Source organism: Ictidomys tridecemlineatus, chromosome 3 (assembly GCF_052094955.1).
Source record: "Ictidomys tridecemlineatus isolate mIctTri1 chromosome 3, mIctTri1.hap1, whole genome shotgun sequence".
Lineage (NCBI taxonomy): Eukaryota > Metazoa > Chordata > Mammalia > Rodentia > Sciuridae > Ictidomys > Ictidomys tridecemlineatus.
In genome coordinates this window covers 60,414,065-60,430,696 of record NC_135479.1, presented here as the reverse complement: position 1 = coordinate 60,430,696, position 16,632 = coordinate 60,414,065, and the positions used below count along the sequence as shown (strand labels likewise).

General features: G+C 39.6%; 1 protein-coding gene across 8 annotated transcripts in view; it reads left to right on the top strand.

Moving 5' to 3' along the window:
- The window catches only part of Specc1 (sperm antigen with calponin homology and coiled-coil domains 1), a 272,253-nt gene extending 256,748 nt beyond the window's left edge, over positions 1-15,505 (top strand). For 7 of the 8 annotated variants that reach the window (XM_040269588.2, XM_021720554.3, XM_013365467.4 and 4 more), the window contains 2 exons: positions 991-1,050; positions 12,005-15,505. In XM_040269588.2, coding sequence (XP_040125522.2) covers positions 991-1,050; positions 12,005-12,094 — 150 coding nt within the window. In that variant the 3' untranslated portion in view covers positions 12,095-15,505. The remainder of the gene's footprint in view (positions 1-990; positions 1,051-12,004) is intronic. The other variant, XM_078042956.1, reaches the window with a different exon arrangement.
- The last annotated feature ends 1,127 nt before the right edge of the window (positions 15,506-16,632 follow it).

Genomic DNA, 16,632 nt, shown 5'->3' with positions numbered 1-16,632 from the left:
TTCTGCTGTCATATATACCTAATTAAAATAAATAAATAAAAAGAATATAGATATTGTCACATGTGATTACATCCAGAAAATGTTTTTCCCCCACATTCTTACCTTAGAAGAAAACCTAAGAATGAACTCTAGTAAGACTGGGGTTTAATCCAAAAATTCGTACGAGGTTCTAGAGGGCTCTGGGCTAAAGGATTTTGTTGAATGGTATGTTTAAGAGCTTGAGTGTATGAAAAAAGAGAAAATGAGAAGCTATGCAGAGAAGTCACGGTCCATGAGGCAGTACCTCCATGTTAGAATGGAAAATTTGGGCCATAGGAGAATATTGTAAACTTTAAGCTTTCATTAAAATGAGTAAGAAGCTAGATGATAAAAGAGACACAAAGTTCTTCTCCCACTAAGAAAAGTCTAAGATAAGCAGAAACTGTAGGGAAAAAAACACTTTTGGAGAAGGATCCAAATCTGGAGCAGACTTAAAATTCGGTATGATTTGATCAGTGGGTAGAGTAATAAAGAGGAAAATCTTCTTGAAACAAATGTGTTGTTGTTGTTCTAGGGATTGAATCCAGGGGCACTTTACCACTGATTTACATTTTTTTTTTTTTTAAATTTTGAAACAGATTCTCCCTAAGTTGCTGAGGGTCTCCCTAAGTTACCAGAGCTGTGCTTGAACTTGAGATCCTCCTGCCAGAGCCTTCTGAGTTAATGGGATTACAGGCATGTGCCACTGCACCCAATTTGAAACCATTTATTGAGTGGCAGAGGATCATGACTTTGGAACTATGGATCTTTGATAGATGACAATAATGTTATTTTCAATGTAATTATAATATGTTAATCCTCAAACTGAGACCATTATTTGCATATTTAATTATTATTTGTCTTAAAATCATAAATAATCTATAGGGGAGTGTCAACTGATGTTCTCTTCTAGCAAAAACTACTTTTTTTTTAAAAGATGATGATTTTATCCCCTTTGTCTTTCTAACCTAGAAGAAGAATCTCTTATTGGCATTTGAAGCAGCTGAAAGTGTAGGAATCAAACCCAGCTTGGTAAGTATCCTATTTTGTATCCTTTTTATATTTTATTCAATATATGATAAAGAATTTTATGCCATCTACTAGACAGTTTCTTATAGAACACCAAAATCTATTTGCAGATCTGTTACTCATGATCCCTGTACAAATTTATCCAGTTTGTCTGATCACAAATGATTTAGTGTTTTTTCAATTAAGATTTCACTGGATAAATTTCAGTTCTGGAAATACAGTGGGCTAAATTATCATTAGCGCACACAAATCATCTAGAAATCCCAATAAAATATCATTTTTTAAAATGTCGATACATGGTTGAGGTTGTGGCTCAGCGGCATAGTGCTTGCCTAGCACATGCAAGGCACTGGGTTCGATCCTCAGCGTCACATAAAATAAGTAAAATAAAGGTATCGGGTCCAACTACAGCTAAAAAACTTTTTTAAATAAATAAGTAAATAAAGTGTCGATGCATTCAACCAGAGACACAAAAAACTGTGCTCTGTTTATATATACGAATTGAACTGCATTCTACTTTCATATATATCTAATTAGAATAAGTAAAATTGTAAAAAAAATGTTTAAATGTCAATATATAATCAAGCTTTTGGAAAAAAATAGAAAATAAACAGATGCCTGAAATTTAGAAAGTAAAAAACAAACCATAAGGCATGACCTGAGATCATGGCAACCCTAGGGGACAGAGATGGGGCTGGTGATATAGGGCTTATAATAAGTAGATACCTCATAAGCCCTAGTGGCTGCAGGCTTTATTTAATCACAGGAACAAGAGATAAGAATCTAAGCTCCCTTAAACAAAGCACTAGTACTGAGATCCCCACATGAAACCAGGGCTCACAGTGTACTCTTCCTCTTAGTGAAAGGATTTTAAAATCTTGAGATTTTAAAAGCTACACCTGCATCATTCAGAAAAGTAATGAAGTTTATCTCCACCTTGGATGTTTTGTGGGAGGAAAAAAAAAAATCTCTTGTAAGGAAAAAAAAGAGCCAGGTAACATTTAGAGTCCAAATTTGTATCTGTGCTGTGCAAAGCCCTTGGCTTCTACTCTTTGATACAGGAGTCTCTTGGTAATACAATGGCTGCTGGAAATAGGCTCACAAGTCAGAATTCCGAATCATCCAAATCACTCAAGAAAGTTACCAACTAAGCTAGTCAGTAGGTACAACAAGCAAGAGGATTATCTACCAGAACTGGAGATTGATATTGAAAGACCTGTGCCACATGCAGTGGAGCAAGGCACTAAGCAACTCGGTAAGACCTGACTCTAAATAAAATACAAAATAGGGCTGGGGATGTGGTTTAGTGATCGAGTGCCCCTGAGTTCAATCCTCGGTACAAAAAAACCCCACAAAAATAATAATGAAAGACTTTACATTGACTACATTTAAATTTATTAAAAGAGACCCAAAAGGAGGAATAGAAACAATAAGGAAGGACCTTGATAGTATAAAAAAGAGTTTTGGAAAAGTAATCAGGTAAAGCTTCTACAAATGAAAATTTGGAATTAAAAAAACAATGACATGAGTTGCCAAACTGATTAGATACAGCAAAAGAAAGAACTACTGAACTAGAAAATAAATATAAGGAGATTGCTCAGAATATAAAACAATCAAAAATGGAAAATATAATAGGGGGCCTTTATCAGTATACATTCAGCTTCAAGAAATAGAAAACCCAACTAACAGTTGCTTGAAATCACAAAGAATTTTTTTTTATTTTAATGAGAAGTTCAAACGTATTTTTAGGTTTAGTTCCCTGCTCAGTGTTTTAATAAAAGACCTGGAATGTCTCTTCACTGCACTCCACAATCTATCTGTTGACTCTTTGTTCCCATATTTCTCTGTGGTTTAATGTGACTACCAAACTCCAGACATTATTCCCACCTGCGGGGAAGGGAGAAGAGGGAAGGAATAGAACCAATCCTTCATATCTTTCTCTTTTGATAAGGGAAGCAAAAGGCTTCCTAGGGTCCCTCCAGTTCACTGGCAGTACTGTTATATGACCACCCTGACTGCAGGGGCTTTTGAGAAAATCAACATATAACATTTTCCAGCCTCTCTAGAGGGAAGTCTACAAGGGAAAGAGAGGTTGGGAATGACTGTTAAGTTAACCAGCTAGTACTGTCTGTCACAGAGTTTAAGAGACCTAGAAGATTAAAGCAGTCTATTTCCATGTCCCATGTCCAGTGGAATTCCTGAAACAGAGGTTAAAAATAATGGAATAGCTGGGTGCAATGGTGCATGCCTGTAATCCCAGCAGCTTGGGAGGCTGAATCAGGAGGATCACAAGTTCAAAGTCAGCCTCAACAACGGCAAGGTGCTAAGCTACTCATTGAGACCCTGTCTCTAAATAAAATACAAAATAGGGCTGGTGATGTGGCTCAGTGGTTGAGTGCCCCTGAGTTCAACCTCTGGTACCCCCCAAAATAATAATGGAATAGAGACAATATTTGAATATTGAGTACCTGAAAAATTTCCAGAATGATGAAGACAAGAGCCCATGATTCTTAATGAGTCTAACCAGGATGAATAAAATAAAATATTGTAATGAAACTACAGTAAATGCAAAGATTAGACTGAACACCTATAAAAAGTTCCAGCTAATAAGTAATAAGAGATAAACCACTGAAAATTATTAAATTCAAGTAATAAGAGATAAACCACTGGGCTGTGGCTCAGTGGTAGGGCACATGCCTAGCATATGTGAGGCACTGGGTTTGGTTCTCAGCACCACATATAAATAAATAAAAGTTCATCAAAACTCAAAAAGTAGGTCTGGGGCTGGGGTCCAGTGGCACAGCACTTGCCTAGCTTGTAGGAGGCACTGGATTCAATCCTCAACACCCCATAAAAATAAACAAATAAAATAAAGGTAGTCTCCATCTACAACTATAAAAAAAAATTTTAAACTTTTTTTTAAAGTAAAATGAAATTATCAAAATCTAGAATATACAACTCACAGAACTGGGTCATGAATCGCCACTAACTATTTAAGATGTTCAGTTTCATTCATGATCAGGAAAATCTAAGCTGTAAAACAACGGGATACAATTTCATAACCCTTGGAAGACAGGAGGAATCCAAAAAATAAAAAAGCACAAGTATACCTATTATAGAAATCTTAGTAATATGAACAATGTTATACCACAAATTGGAAACAGAAATTTCCAGAGAAATACCAAAATATTTCTAAAAATATTAAATCCAAATATTTCTCTAGAACCTATTCAAAAATAGAACTTTAACCATTAAAGAAATTGAATGCATATTTTAAAATGTAGTCATAGACACACAAACAAGAGTCCCAGTGAGCCCAAATTCTTTTAAACCTTTAAGAAAACAAATATCCCTATCATGTATATTTAAGTCCAGAGAAATTAAAAGGGAGTAAGGGGCCCTACACATCTAACCATGATGAAGTAAGAGGAATTTGATTTATACTGTCTGGAAATAGTGGGACAATCAACAAGTACAAACAGTTCACATAAGGACCAGAAATGATAAAAACTTGTTAGGAAATTATATTATACAAACAATATTTTTTTTCTTTCTAGTATTATAGTATATGTGCTTCTTTTTAAATTTGCTATTTTTTCTTAATTTTCATCTAAAGCATTGTAGAAGTTAGTGACCTAGGACATAAATGAGATAATTTGTTGACCTGATTGTTGGAGCCAACAATTTTATTTGCATAGACAGTTGAAAGTGGCTGCTGACATGATGACTAATCCTGAAAGCATTCAGGAATGTTTGTAAGCAATGTAACCAGTTTATACAGCAAAGTAGAAATTTCTTATATTCTTAAATTTGATTTTAAATATCTTATTGGTGCTAGAGACTGAGCCCAGGCCCTTGAGCAGACTAGACACCTATCCTACCATCGAGCTACACCCACAGCCTCTACTTTCCAGTATCTTGAAACGGACTGAAAAGCCATGTATTGAGTTACACTCGACACCATTACACAGTCCCAGCGCAGAAGCCCGACTCTAGGGGTCCCAACAGATTAGATTTAGCCACTCATCCCCCCTCAAAAAACAAAACAGGTAGAGAAGTCAGTGGTGAAACAAGAAGAGAACTTCAATTTCAGTGCAGCCACACTGGGAAGACAGATCTTAGGGCTGGCTTTGGGGAATCAGGAGCTACCTTGAGGTTATATAGCTGTGAGAGAACAAAGGCAATCCCAGTTAGGCCATAATGTGGTTGATCATTATCTTGGGCCTGGTCATCCAGAATCTTATTAGTCTCAAGGAAATTGCCACTTCTTAGGGAACAGTCTCCATTTAGTTCTCAGAATATTTATCAGCCCCTGTGATCCTGGAATTTAAAATACACTAAGGTTTCGAAAGAGCAACTCAGAAAAGGAAAGATCCGGGAGAAACAAAATGGAGTCAGGTTAATAATGAGATGCTCCTTCAACACTTTTAAAACTACACCCAATCAGAAGTGACAATCATAATTAACCCCATCTTTGATTAAGTTCTATTAAGATTATGCGGGAAAAATTTCCATGTATAATTACATATTTAAGTACAGCTACATTTCTGGGTATAGCAGATTAACAAGGATAAGATCTTTAAAAAGTGAAGTTCTATAGTGTCTCCCAAATTTTAGACAGCATTCCTCCCTAGCCACTGTGTAATGAGAGAGATTTATCTTGCCACATCACTGGGGTGAGCAACTCCTTACAGAAAGCACTGGGTAAGAGAGGATATATGGCATCATTGTCGTTATCACAGAAGGACAGTAATGTGTCCTCAGGGCTGATGTGTCTGTGGCTTGGTGGGGGCACACTGTTTCATTGTTCATTTAGCCCATGAGGGCTGTTGCTCACCAAGTGAGCTGAAGCAGCCAACAGGATAGTCACACAGACAGTGTTCCTCGGAGCCCCAATGGAGTAATGTCATTACAACTCAGGATTTTAAATATACGTTAGGCATGACTGAGCCTACTCTGGTATAAACTTTATGTGTGCTTCCATAGTTACCTTGAGCTTAATTAGGCTTGTGTACGCGCACACACACACATTTTTCTCATATTTACTATATATCACACACAATTCTAGGATTTTTCCATATATTGACCCTCCTGAACCCTCACAGAAATCCTGTGAGGTAGATACATGATGCAGGTGGGACAGGGACACATGCAGTTAATAAAAAAGATCACATGGCTAATGAGTATCAGAGGCAAGAATCCGAGCCAGGCAGGCAGACTCTAGAGCCATTGCCCATCACCTCTAGGTAACACTGCTTCTGTGACAGCCCTGTCTTCCTTTTGGGCTCTTAAAGCACAATTTATTCATAGTTTGATATCCCCATGCCCTACTATATGATGATTCATCTGATTATGTCCATTCCCTCCACCCCTACAAGGTTGTAATCTCCCAAGAGCAAGAAGCCTTACTTTTTTTCCAACTGTCTTTTTAAACATTTAGTATGATCATCTAAGTCAATAAATGATATTGATTTTATTTTATTGTGGTAAAATACACATAAGCTTTACCATTTTAGCCATTTTTAAGTGGTGTTAAGTATATTCACATCCCCTCCATCTCTTTTTATCTTATAAAATTAAAACGCTGTGCCTGTTAAACACTAACTCCTCATTCTTTCATCCCCAGCCAGGCAAACACCATTCTGTTTTCTGTCTCTATGAATTTACCTATTTCAGGTACCTTATATAAGTGGTGTTTGTCATACATAATCTTTGGTCATACAGTATTTGTCCTTCCAGCTGGTTTACTTAACATAGTATAATGTCCTCAGAGTTTATCTATGTTTAGCATATGTTCATATTTCCTTCCTTTTAAAGGCTGAATAGTATCCCAATTTTATGTCTGTTCCACACCTTTGCTCATCCATTCATCCTTTGGACGCTGGGGGTGCTTCCAGATTAGCTGATGTGAATAGTACTTCCATGAACATGGGCATACACATGACTTGCCTTTGTTATTATCTAAGTTAAAAGGTTCTTAGAACAATTCCAGGTTATTGATTGTAATTAACAACTATGAGTTATTAAGTGAATAAAATAGGAAACTTTAGTTCATTTCTGATGTTAATTATAAGTTCATTAACATCAAAGTATTGAGGAAAATCATAGTCATTATTTTTTAAATCAAATTCATTTTCATCCTGGCTGGAACTTTTTTCTCTTCCATTTTATTGGTCTTCAGCGTTCCATGAATTAGATTCTTTGTTATATATATTTATTTTTTAGTTGTAGTTGGACACAAGAACTTTTACTTCACTTATTTATTTTTATGTGGTGCTGAGGATCAAACCCAGGGTCTCGCATGTCCAAGGCGAGAGTTCTACCCCTGAGCCACAACCCCAGCCCAGAATTAGATTCTTATTCCATGGGAAACCATACATAGTATCCACCTCATTGAAGAATCATTTCTTTGTATTAGCACTGATGTAGCAATTGTAAAGGGTACTTAATCTCTCTATCTTAAAATCAGAATCAGCTTCATATGAATAGTAGAAGTTTTCTTCTCGCCAGATTAGTGTTGCAAAAGATTCTGAAAGACACAAATGACAACCTGTCAAGGCAGATCGTGAAAGGGAAGGGGTCTTTTCTTGATCTGGTTGGTCATTATACATAATATTTGCTTCATAATAACCCATTAAATCACAAATTAATATTTTATATTAATCAGAATGAAAATTATTATTTAAAGGCAATTATAAACATCTAGAGGGATTCTGCAGTCGTTTTGCTTCACAAGTTTCTTTAGATTTTTGTATCATTAGTTGAAAAAAAATCCAGTTAAAATCTCTTTGGGGGGCGGGGAGGGGAAAAAAACTTCTTCGATCCTACATCATGGGGTCTGGCTTTTGTAAGATAGATGGCTTCAAACCCTAACTTTGGATCATGTTCAAAAAAAGACCATAGGTTCATTAGATGGCCAAATGAGTATAACTGAATGTTTCCTGGCAAAACAAACAGAAAATCTCATATGTCACTTTCTATGATTATCCACTTGGGGCTTTATTATCTAGATACTATCACAGAGATGCAGGAATTTCACTAAATTCACCTTTTCTCTTAAGTGAATAGGGCTAGCCAATGCCTTTAGCACAAATTCCTCTGAGAAGGCCTGCATTAACATTAAGTCGGGGGTTATGGGATCCTCTTTTAGGTTGAATGCTACCTGGACACCCTCCCCATTATATATTAGGCAGGAGGGTCTCGGATTCAAAGCCAGCCTCAGCAACTGTGAGGCTCCAAGCAACTCAGGGAGACCTTGTCTCTAAATAAAATACAAATAGACATGAGGATGTGGCTCAGTGGTTGAGTACTCCTGAGTACAATCCCTGTACCCCCAACCCAACCAAAAAAATATTGCCCCTAGTTTTCATCCTGCTGTCAAGCACTGCCCTACAACCCCAGCCCTGTTCACCCTGGCATCCACTTGCTGCTTTCTTGTGTGTTTGCTTGTCTGGAAAATTATTGGGCAAATTAATACCTTCGGTACTACAAATTAAATGCAAGGGCACTCTACCCCTGAGTGACATCCCAAGCCTTTATTTGGGGGGGGGGTGAGGGGTACTGGGGATTGAACTCAGGGGCACTAAACCACTGAGCCACATCCCCAGTCCTATTTTGTATTTTCTTTAGAGACAGGATCTTCCTGAGTTGCTTAGCCCCTCCTGATCCTCCTGTCTCAGCCTCCCTAGCTGCTGAGATTACAGGTGTGCACCAACACATCCAGCCCCAGCCTTTTATTTTAAAGCTTTTTAAAACTGGTTGCTAAATTGCACAGGCTGGCCTTGAACTTGCAATCCTTTGATCACTAAGATTATGGTCTCATAGCACCACGCCCAGCTGATTGTTTTTATTGCAGTGGTTTTAGTTGTAAAAAGTAAGTTGAAAAGAGGTGGTTTTTTTTTTTTCTCCTGTATCCTCACTAACTTTTGGTACTGCCATGTTTTTAGATTTTAGTCATTCTAAAAGGTATAGGGGTGTACCTTGCCAAGTATATAATGCGTATAATTCCAGCTACTTGGGAGGCTGAGGCAGGATTACAAATTCAAGGCCAGCTTCAGCAACTTAGTCACCTTATCTCAAAAAATAAAAAGGGCTGGAGATGTAGCTCAGTGATATAGCACCCCTGGGTTCATTCCCCAGTATAGGGTGGGGTGGTAGGGGAGTATCTTGTTTTAATTGGCATTTCTCTATTGGCAAATTATGTTGAGCTTTTTTCCATATGCTATTTATTGGCCACATATCTTCTTTGGTCTAGTGTCTATTCAAATCTTTTGCCCATTTCTAAATCAGATTGCTTTCTTATTATTGGATTTAAATTTTTTTAAAAAAATATTTATTTTTTAGTTGTAGTTGGACACAATACTTTTATTTATTTATTTTTATGTGGTGCTGAGGATCAAACCCAGGGCCTCACACATGCTAGGTGAGCACTCTACCCCTGAGCCACAGCCCCAGCCCTAAAATTTTTTTAATATTCTGTATAAAAGTCCTTTATCATATGTGATTTTTAGCTATTTTTTCCCACTCTGTAACTTTTTAAAAAATATTTTATTAGTTATTAATGGTCCTTTTTTATTTGTTTGTTTATATGTAGAGAATCAAACCCCAGTGCCTCACACAAGCAAGGCAAGTGCTCTACCACTGAGCTACAACCCCAGCCACACACTCTGTAACTTTTAATTCTCTTAACACTCTTTCTCAGAGCAGTTTTTAATTTTAATTTTATTTTTTAAAATTTTTTTAGATGTTGATGGATCTTTATTTTATTCATTTATTTATATTCAGTGCTGAGAATCGAACCCAGGGCCTCACACATGCTAGGCAAGTGCTCTACCACTGAGCCACAACCCCAGCCCAAGTTTTTAATTTTTTTTTCTTTTTTTTTTATTGTTGGTTGTTCAAAACATTACATAGTTCTTGATATATCATATTTCACATTTTGATTCAAGTGGGTTATGAACTCCCATTTTTACCCCGTATACATATTGCAGAATCACATCAGTTACACTTCCATTGATTTACATATTGCCATACTAGTGTCTGTTGTATTCTGCTGCTTTTTCTATCCTCTACTATCCCCCCTCCCCTCCCCTCCCCTCTTCTCTCTCTACCCCCTCTACTGTAATTCATTTCTCCCCCCTGTATTATTTTTCCCTTTCCCCTCACTTCCTTTTGTGTAACCCTGAGGGTCTCCTTCCATTTCCATGCAATTTCCCTTCTCTCTCCCTTTCCCTCCCACCTCTCATCCCTGTTTAATGTTAATCTTCTTCTCATGCTCTTTGTTCCTACTCTGTTCTTAGTTACTCTCCTTATATCAAAGAAGACATTTGGCATTTGTTTTTTAGGGATTGGCTGGCTTCACTTAGCATAATCTGCTCTAATGCCATCCATTTCCCTCCAAATTCTATGATTTTGTCATTTTTTAATGCAGAGTAATACTCCATTGTGTATAAATGCCACATTTTTTAAGTTTTTAATTTTTATAAAGTCCCATTTATTGATTTTTTTTTCTTTCTTGATCATGTTTTTGGTTTTTTTCTGGTACTGGGGATTGATCTCGGGGACACTTTCACCTCTGAGTTACATCTCCAGCCCCTTTATTTTTAAGACAAGGTCTCACTAAGTTGCCAAGGCTGGCCTCAAACTTGTGATTCTCCTGCCTCTCAGCCTCTGGAGCAGCTGGGATTTTACAGTCATGCTCCACCATGCCCAGATGGAAAGAGACTTTTTGATCCTTGTAATCTGGGGAAATTTTGTTCTTTCTTTTAAAATTATTCTGTGTAGATTGTTCCACTTACTCCTTTTTGACTCCTTCTCAATGAATAATGAATGATACACTGATAATTTTAGCATAACCAGGAAGCAAAGAAGGAAGCAAAATATATTTAGATGTTGTTGAATCAGAGGATAAATGGCTGGTTAACAACCTCAGCTAGTTGTGTCACCGCCCAGAAACAGATGTGCTCAGTTCAGCCTTATTTTTTCCATTGCATCTTTGCTTCTGGCTTTTCCATCAAGGTTCTTTCCTATTATCCTCCTGTGACCACAAAAGAATACAAATTCAGACCCAAAGTTAATTATTAAACAAATCCAGTGGCACAAATTTTCAAAAAGCTCGACTGACTGCTCTGCAGAATGCCTAGTCCTCTTCCCTGTCACTTTATAGCCTCTGTATTAGCTTGCGCGTTGAAAAGTTAGCAAAAATAAACAAATGAAATTTTTAAAATAAGAGGAAGAGGTTAGCAAAAGTAAATATGTAAATGCAAGAAATTTACTAAATTAATGCAATAAACAACAACAAAAACTCACACACTAAAAGATATGACTGACTTAATGTTAGCAAAATAAGTGTTTATATTGGCTCAACTCTGTTCTTAGGAATTTCTCTTAAGTAATTCAATGGAAGGAAACAGTCCTGCACAGAGATGTTCATTGTGAACTCTGGAACAGTGAAGAAGTAAACATAAATTACATGTCTTGTCAACCTTGGGCAGTAGTCCCCTTAGACAGAGAGCATCCAGCACAGTGGGAGCCAGCCAAACAACCCAGCAGCGTGGGGAATGGCATATGAAAAAGTCCATGAAGAAGCAGAGAGTACACCTAACATGTCCACTGCTATGGAACCCTGGAAGTCAGAGACTAATTATATGTGACTGTAGTTAAGGAAAACAGAAATCATTTTCTGATAGCAAATTTATGGCTGAGATCATCTGTTTGCAGATCTTTCTTAATGCTGTCATGTTTAAAAACAAAAGCAACAAGAGGCCATGCCTTGCATCTGTTAAAAGGGAATAAATAGGATGAAAAGTCTTTTTTACCTTGGCACATTTAGCACTACATCGTTGTGTAGGTGGAGAGTTTTCAGGCAGTTAAAGCCAAGACCTGGATATGAGTCCCTTAGTGGGAAGGGGTCTGTGACATTCCCCTTGTAATTTGTCCCCTTTCCTTTTCCCTGCAGGAGCTCAGTGAGATGTTGTACACTGACCGGCCTGACTGGCAGAGCGTGATGCAGTATGTGGCCCAGATCTACAAGTACTTTGAGACGTAAACCTCAGGGCCCAAAAGAAGTAGCTGCCACCAACGTCAGTTTGTCCTGGAAGCACCTGGTTGCCACCAGTCTTGCTCTGCCCACTGCCCAGCCTCCTGAATTTCTAAGAAAGGCTCAAACCAAGTGAATCAACACTCAAAGAAGAAACTAGAGCTGGATTCTACAGTGTCCCTATTGCAAATGCAAATGCATTTGGATTATAAGTTGGGGAATCTTTGCTCTTCCATGGCAGGTTTCTAAAGAGGATGGCCTTCCTTCTTCCAAACCAAGATCCCACAGGCATATTTCTGTGAGAAAGAACCCAGGATGTCACCAATCCCACTTGGTGACTTGATGAGTAATCTGCACAGAGATTCTTGAGGTACAACACCTCCAAACCAGTTTTTTTGTTTTTTGCTTTTTGATTTTTTTTTACTTAAAACCCCTGGCTTTTGCTTTCATAAAAACTGCCCTTGTCAACCGCCCCACAAAACACAGAAAACAAAGAAACTTTTGCTTTGCTTCAAAGCAACCTTGGAAACACTTTGGCTCTGTAGAACTCAATTATTTGAGTCTTCAGTATGCAAAGGAGCCTGCGGTGCCTTGCTGAAGGTCCCCTGAGGTGTCTCATAGCAGGGAGTGTGTACAGTGGACAGTTTACGGGCTGAAAGGGAAACCACAGTCATTGTCCACAGCGCCTTCTATCCCATTTACTCACCTCCTATTCATACCCACGCACATTTGTCACACATGAAGAATTTGATAGAGTCACTTGTGTGTGTGCAATGTTGTGAATGTTGTGGTCTTTATGTTTTTGCACAAACAGGCTGAGGATGTATGTCCCTCTGGATTCTGGATAGACAGCAAATCCAAATAGTATTCCAACTCCAGGCGACTTAGTCCTTGGGACTTCTTACTGGACCTTTTACATTTGCATGACAAAAAGAAGCTCTTGGGGGTGGGCTTTGATGGCTCCAATATCACTGAATGGAGGGAAATGCATTTCCCCTGATATCCTACTGGTTACCCTAGTAGAGGCAGGGACCTCCCAAGGTGCTCTGTTTAGGTATCCATCTGGTGGCGGGTCTTCTACTTGGACAAATAAATGTATTCTGTAGCAAATGAGGGGGCCACTCACACAGGCAGTCAAGGTAGATGTGTAAATGTCCATGACTTGCTGTTTTAAGTGCCAAATAGCTGTTAGTACCCCTCTGACAAAGGGTGTCTTTACATTAAGTCCCCCAGAGTTACAACGACTGCCAAAATTCTTTAAAGTGAATCCTGATTGCTGATCTGAGCCGCTCATTCAGGGACAGGTTATGGAGACTTCAAGTCCACTCCCTGTCTTGGGAGTAGAATGGGCTCTTTCCCCTCCTCCAGGTTAACTTTTCCCAGAGGTGACTGCTGAGTGAGGCCAGCCCTGATTCTCAAACTGCTGTGACCTGTGTGAGGCTGGAACTTCTGCCTCCCAGTCTGGTCTGTGGTTCTCAGCTGTGGCTCTGTATCCAAATCCTCTGGGAAGTTTCTAGAAGCCACATGCCCAGCCTCCCTGGATCAGTGAGTCAGAATATCTGGAATGGGAGCAGAGATGTGTGGTCTGTCATTCCGAGGCCTCGGGGACTCGTTTTGTGGCCCCACAGCAGTGCAGCAGTCAAGCTCCCAAGCAGTTGTTTGGGGACCAGCATTCATTATGTAACTAGCCCCTTGTTTTCATATGGAAGCTTGGGATTCAGCTGTAACAGTTTTAACTTTCTCCTTCAGCTGAATGTGTTCAGATGAAAGTCCCTGCCTGTGCTGCTTCCTGCACCTGTGTTAACATCGAAGGTGACATTGTTGGTGCATCTTTATTATTCCCAAGCTTCTCCTTTGCCACCATCAAAGTGGAGAGACGTATATTCCAACTAGTCAGGTTGAGCTGTGGGTGGTGGTGCCTAAACTGGGATTACCCCAGGGTTTTGTATGGGGCAAGCAGTTGAGGTCTTGGGATTCACAGAGGGATGGTGAGCCTGATTGACACTCTGTTTGCAATGATGATGTGAAAAGGGCTTCAGAGGAGCTCTGAGCCAGGCAGAGCCATGTGTAGTCGTGCCATCTCCAGTAGGAGCCGACGTTACCCATGACTGGCCACACTGACCCTTCTTTATCAGTAAAGAAGGAGGGGAAAACGTCCTGTGAAACAAACTGCCACATGCAGTTTGTTCTTAAAATTCAAGGAGTTTCCCTTACTGTTGAAGAGGTGATCCGAGTGTGGAGGTGCAAGTTTTGGGAACGTTCAGAGCACAAAACTGACGGTGAAAAACTGGTAAACTAAGAAAATTAAATAGCATCTTATATTTTCTCTAGTTCTCAGCAAATTATACCATTTCCAGTTGTCTGGCTTGAGGATTTTAGAGACCATCATAGCCCATGATTCTTCCATCTCCCCCCAGCTGGTACTTAATTTAAAATTATTTGGTGGTTCTGCAGAAAAAATTTAATGTATGATTTTTCCATAAAAGCTGCAAAATACAAGATCCTGAGAAGTTAAGACACAAAGAGAAGTGGCAGTTCTCTGCACTGCGTTGCCTCCTGGATTGCTTCTCAGCTGACTGGTGGTAGGGCTAGTGTTCCCCAGGGCAGCATTGTGACAAACCTGCCTCCTAGGCCCTTCACACCTCAGAAACAATGTTGGTCTTCTGTTTTTTTGTCCTTTGTTCTGTGGTTGGTGGGCAGCTCTTGTAGAAGTCATCCAAAGTAGATGCTATGGGTGGAAGACAAAAATGTCCTGCTGAGCATGGTGGCAGCCACCAGTAGTCCCAGCTACTTGGAAGGCCAAGGCAGGAGGATAACTTGAGTCCCCAGGTTTGAGGCCAGCCTGGACAATATAGCAACATAGCAAGATGCCATCTCAAAAAAATTATCAGAGTGATTAGCCTCTCATGAGAATGGAGAGCTGTTGTGTTCTCCTCCCCACCACTGACAAATGTCAGTTCTCAGTCTCTGCCTTCCCTCTTCCCCATGGAGGAAGTGGACGTGTCACTGGCCTGTGGAGATGGTGAACTCTTTTCCTTAGAGACAAGCCCACCTACCAAACCCAGAAGTTAGTTCTTACATTCCACATTTTGAGAGCCATTTTGAGAAGCAGTAGAACCTATAACCTCGCAGCCTTTTAAAAAAATATTTTTAATACTTTTTGCCCTTGCTCACTGGCCATTTCAGTCCTCTGACCCAGGTTGGAGTTTTGCTGAACCCATAACATCCTGTGTAGTTCACTGATTTTTAACTGCAGTAGTTGAGTACACTTGATACGTCCATGGCCCAGTTTCTACAAAGAGCACATTAGATCGAACCAAGCACTGTCAGGACATGACATGCTAACATAGATGTATTAACCTGAAAGTGTAAGATGTGTGACTGTAATATTTCTAATAAATATATTTTGTTTCTGTCCGATTATTTTTCCCCAGTGACTTTCATCATTAGCATGCTTTCAAACCGCCAAGCTTACATTGAGTCTGCTTTCAAACGGCATCCTATGTCCATGTTCCTCATGGGTCACGGCCCTCACTGCCGTTTCCAGGAATTCTGAGAACTTAACACAAGGGACTAGAGGCCAGAGGGCTCCTCTGCTTCCCCCCTTCCACAGTTGTCTTGCTGTAATATGGTTCTTGTGAAAATCACCCTTCAAGACCCTTCCTGGATGCTGCCAGGCTGTGCAGAGGTGCACAGGATGTGTTTAGTGTTAAACGTGTGACCAAATGCCAACCAAGGCCCTGGAAACTATATCCAAGGGGTGCTAAACAGGGGAAGAGTTGTGCCAGGATTGAAACAAAGTGGATATGAATTTTAAATGACACAGGATGCCAGTGTCTGCTGACACCAAGGCACTGTGTGTGTCAGCTCACCAGGTGACAAGTGGCTCTTCTGATATCACCTGGACACCATCATTCAGTTTAGTGTCTTAGGCCACCAGCCCAGCACACAGGACAGGAGGAGCTTGCCATATACAGTCACTTCTCCCTCCTCCCAGAGAAGTTCCACTATCTCAGCCTTTCCTCCCAGTAGCCTCTGCATCACATGGTGCGACAGATCAAGTGTGTTAGCTTAGGTCTTTCTCTTACAAGGCCTCTAATGTCTTCTAGGGGGTCCATCCTCATGACCTCATCTAATTCTCACAGTTCCCACCTCCAAACATCACTAACATATGACTCTGGGGGTCTAAGTTCTTAATACGTAATCTTTGGGGAGACACATTCAAACCATAGCAACTGTAGTTGGGAAATGCCCAACCCAGGAAGATCCATGAAGTGGTCATATTAAATGAAGGATCAGGGATGGGAGTGTGGCTCCGTGGTAGAGCACTCGCCTAGCACATGTGAGGCCCTAGGTTTTTGATCCTCAGCACCACAAAAAAAAATAAATAAAGGTATTGTATCCAACTACAACTAAAAAATATTTTTTTTAAGAAAATTGAGGCATCAGGTAGGAGGAGTCTAACAAGGTCTGATACACACAGTGCTCACTGTGGTCTCTGCTTCCTGGAGAACTGAACAATTCCTGGGGAATCTCTTATCTTCTGC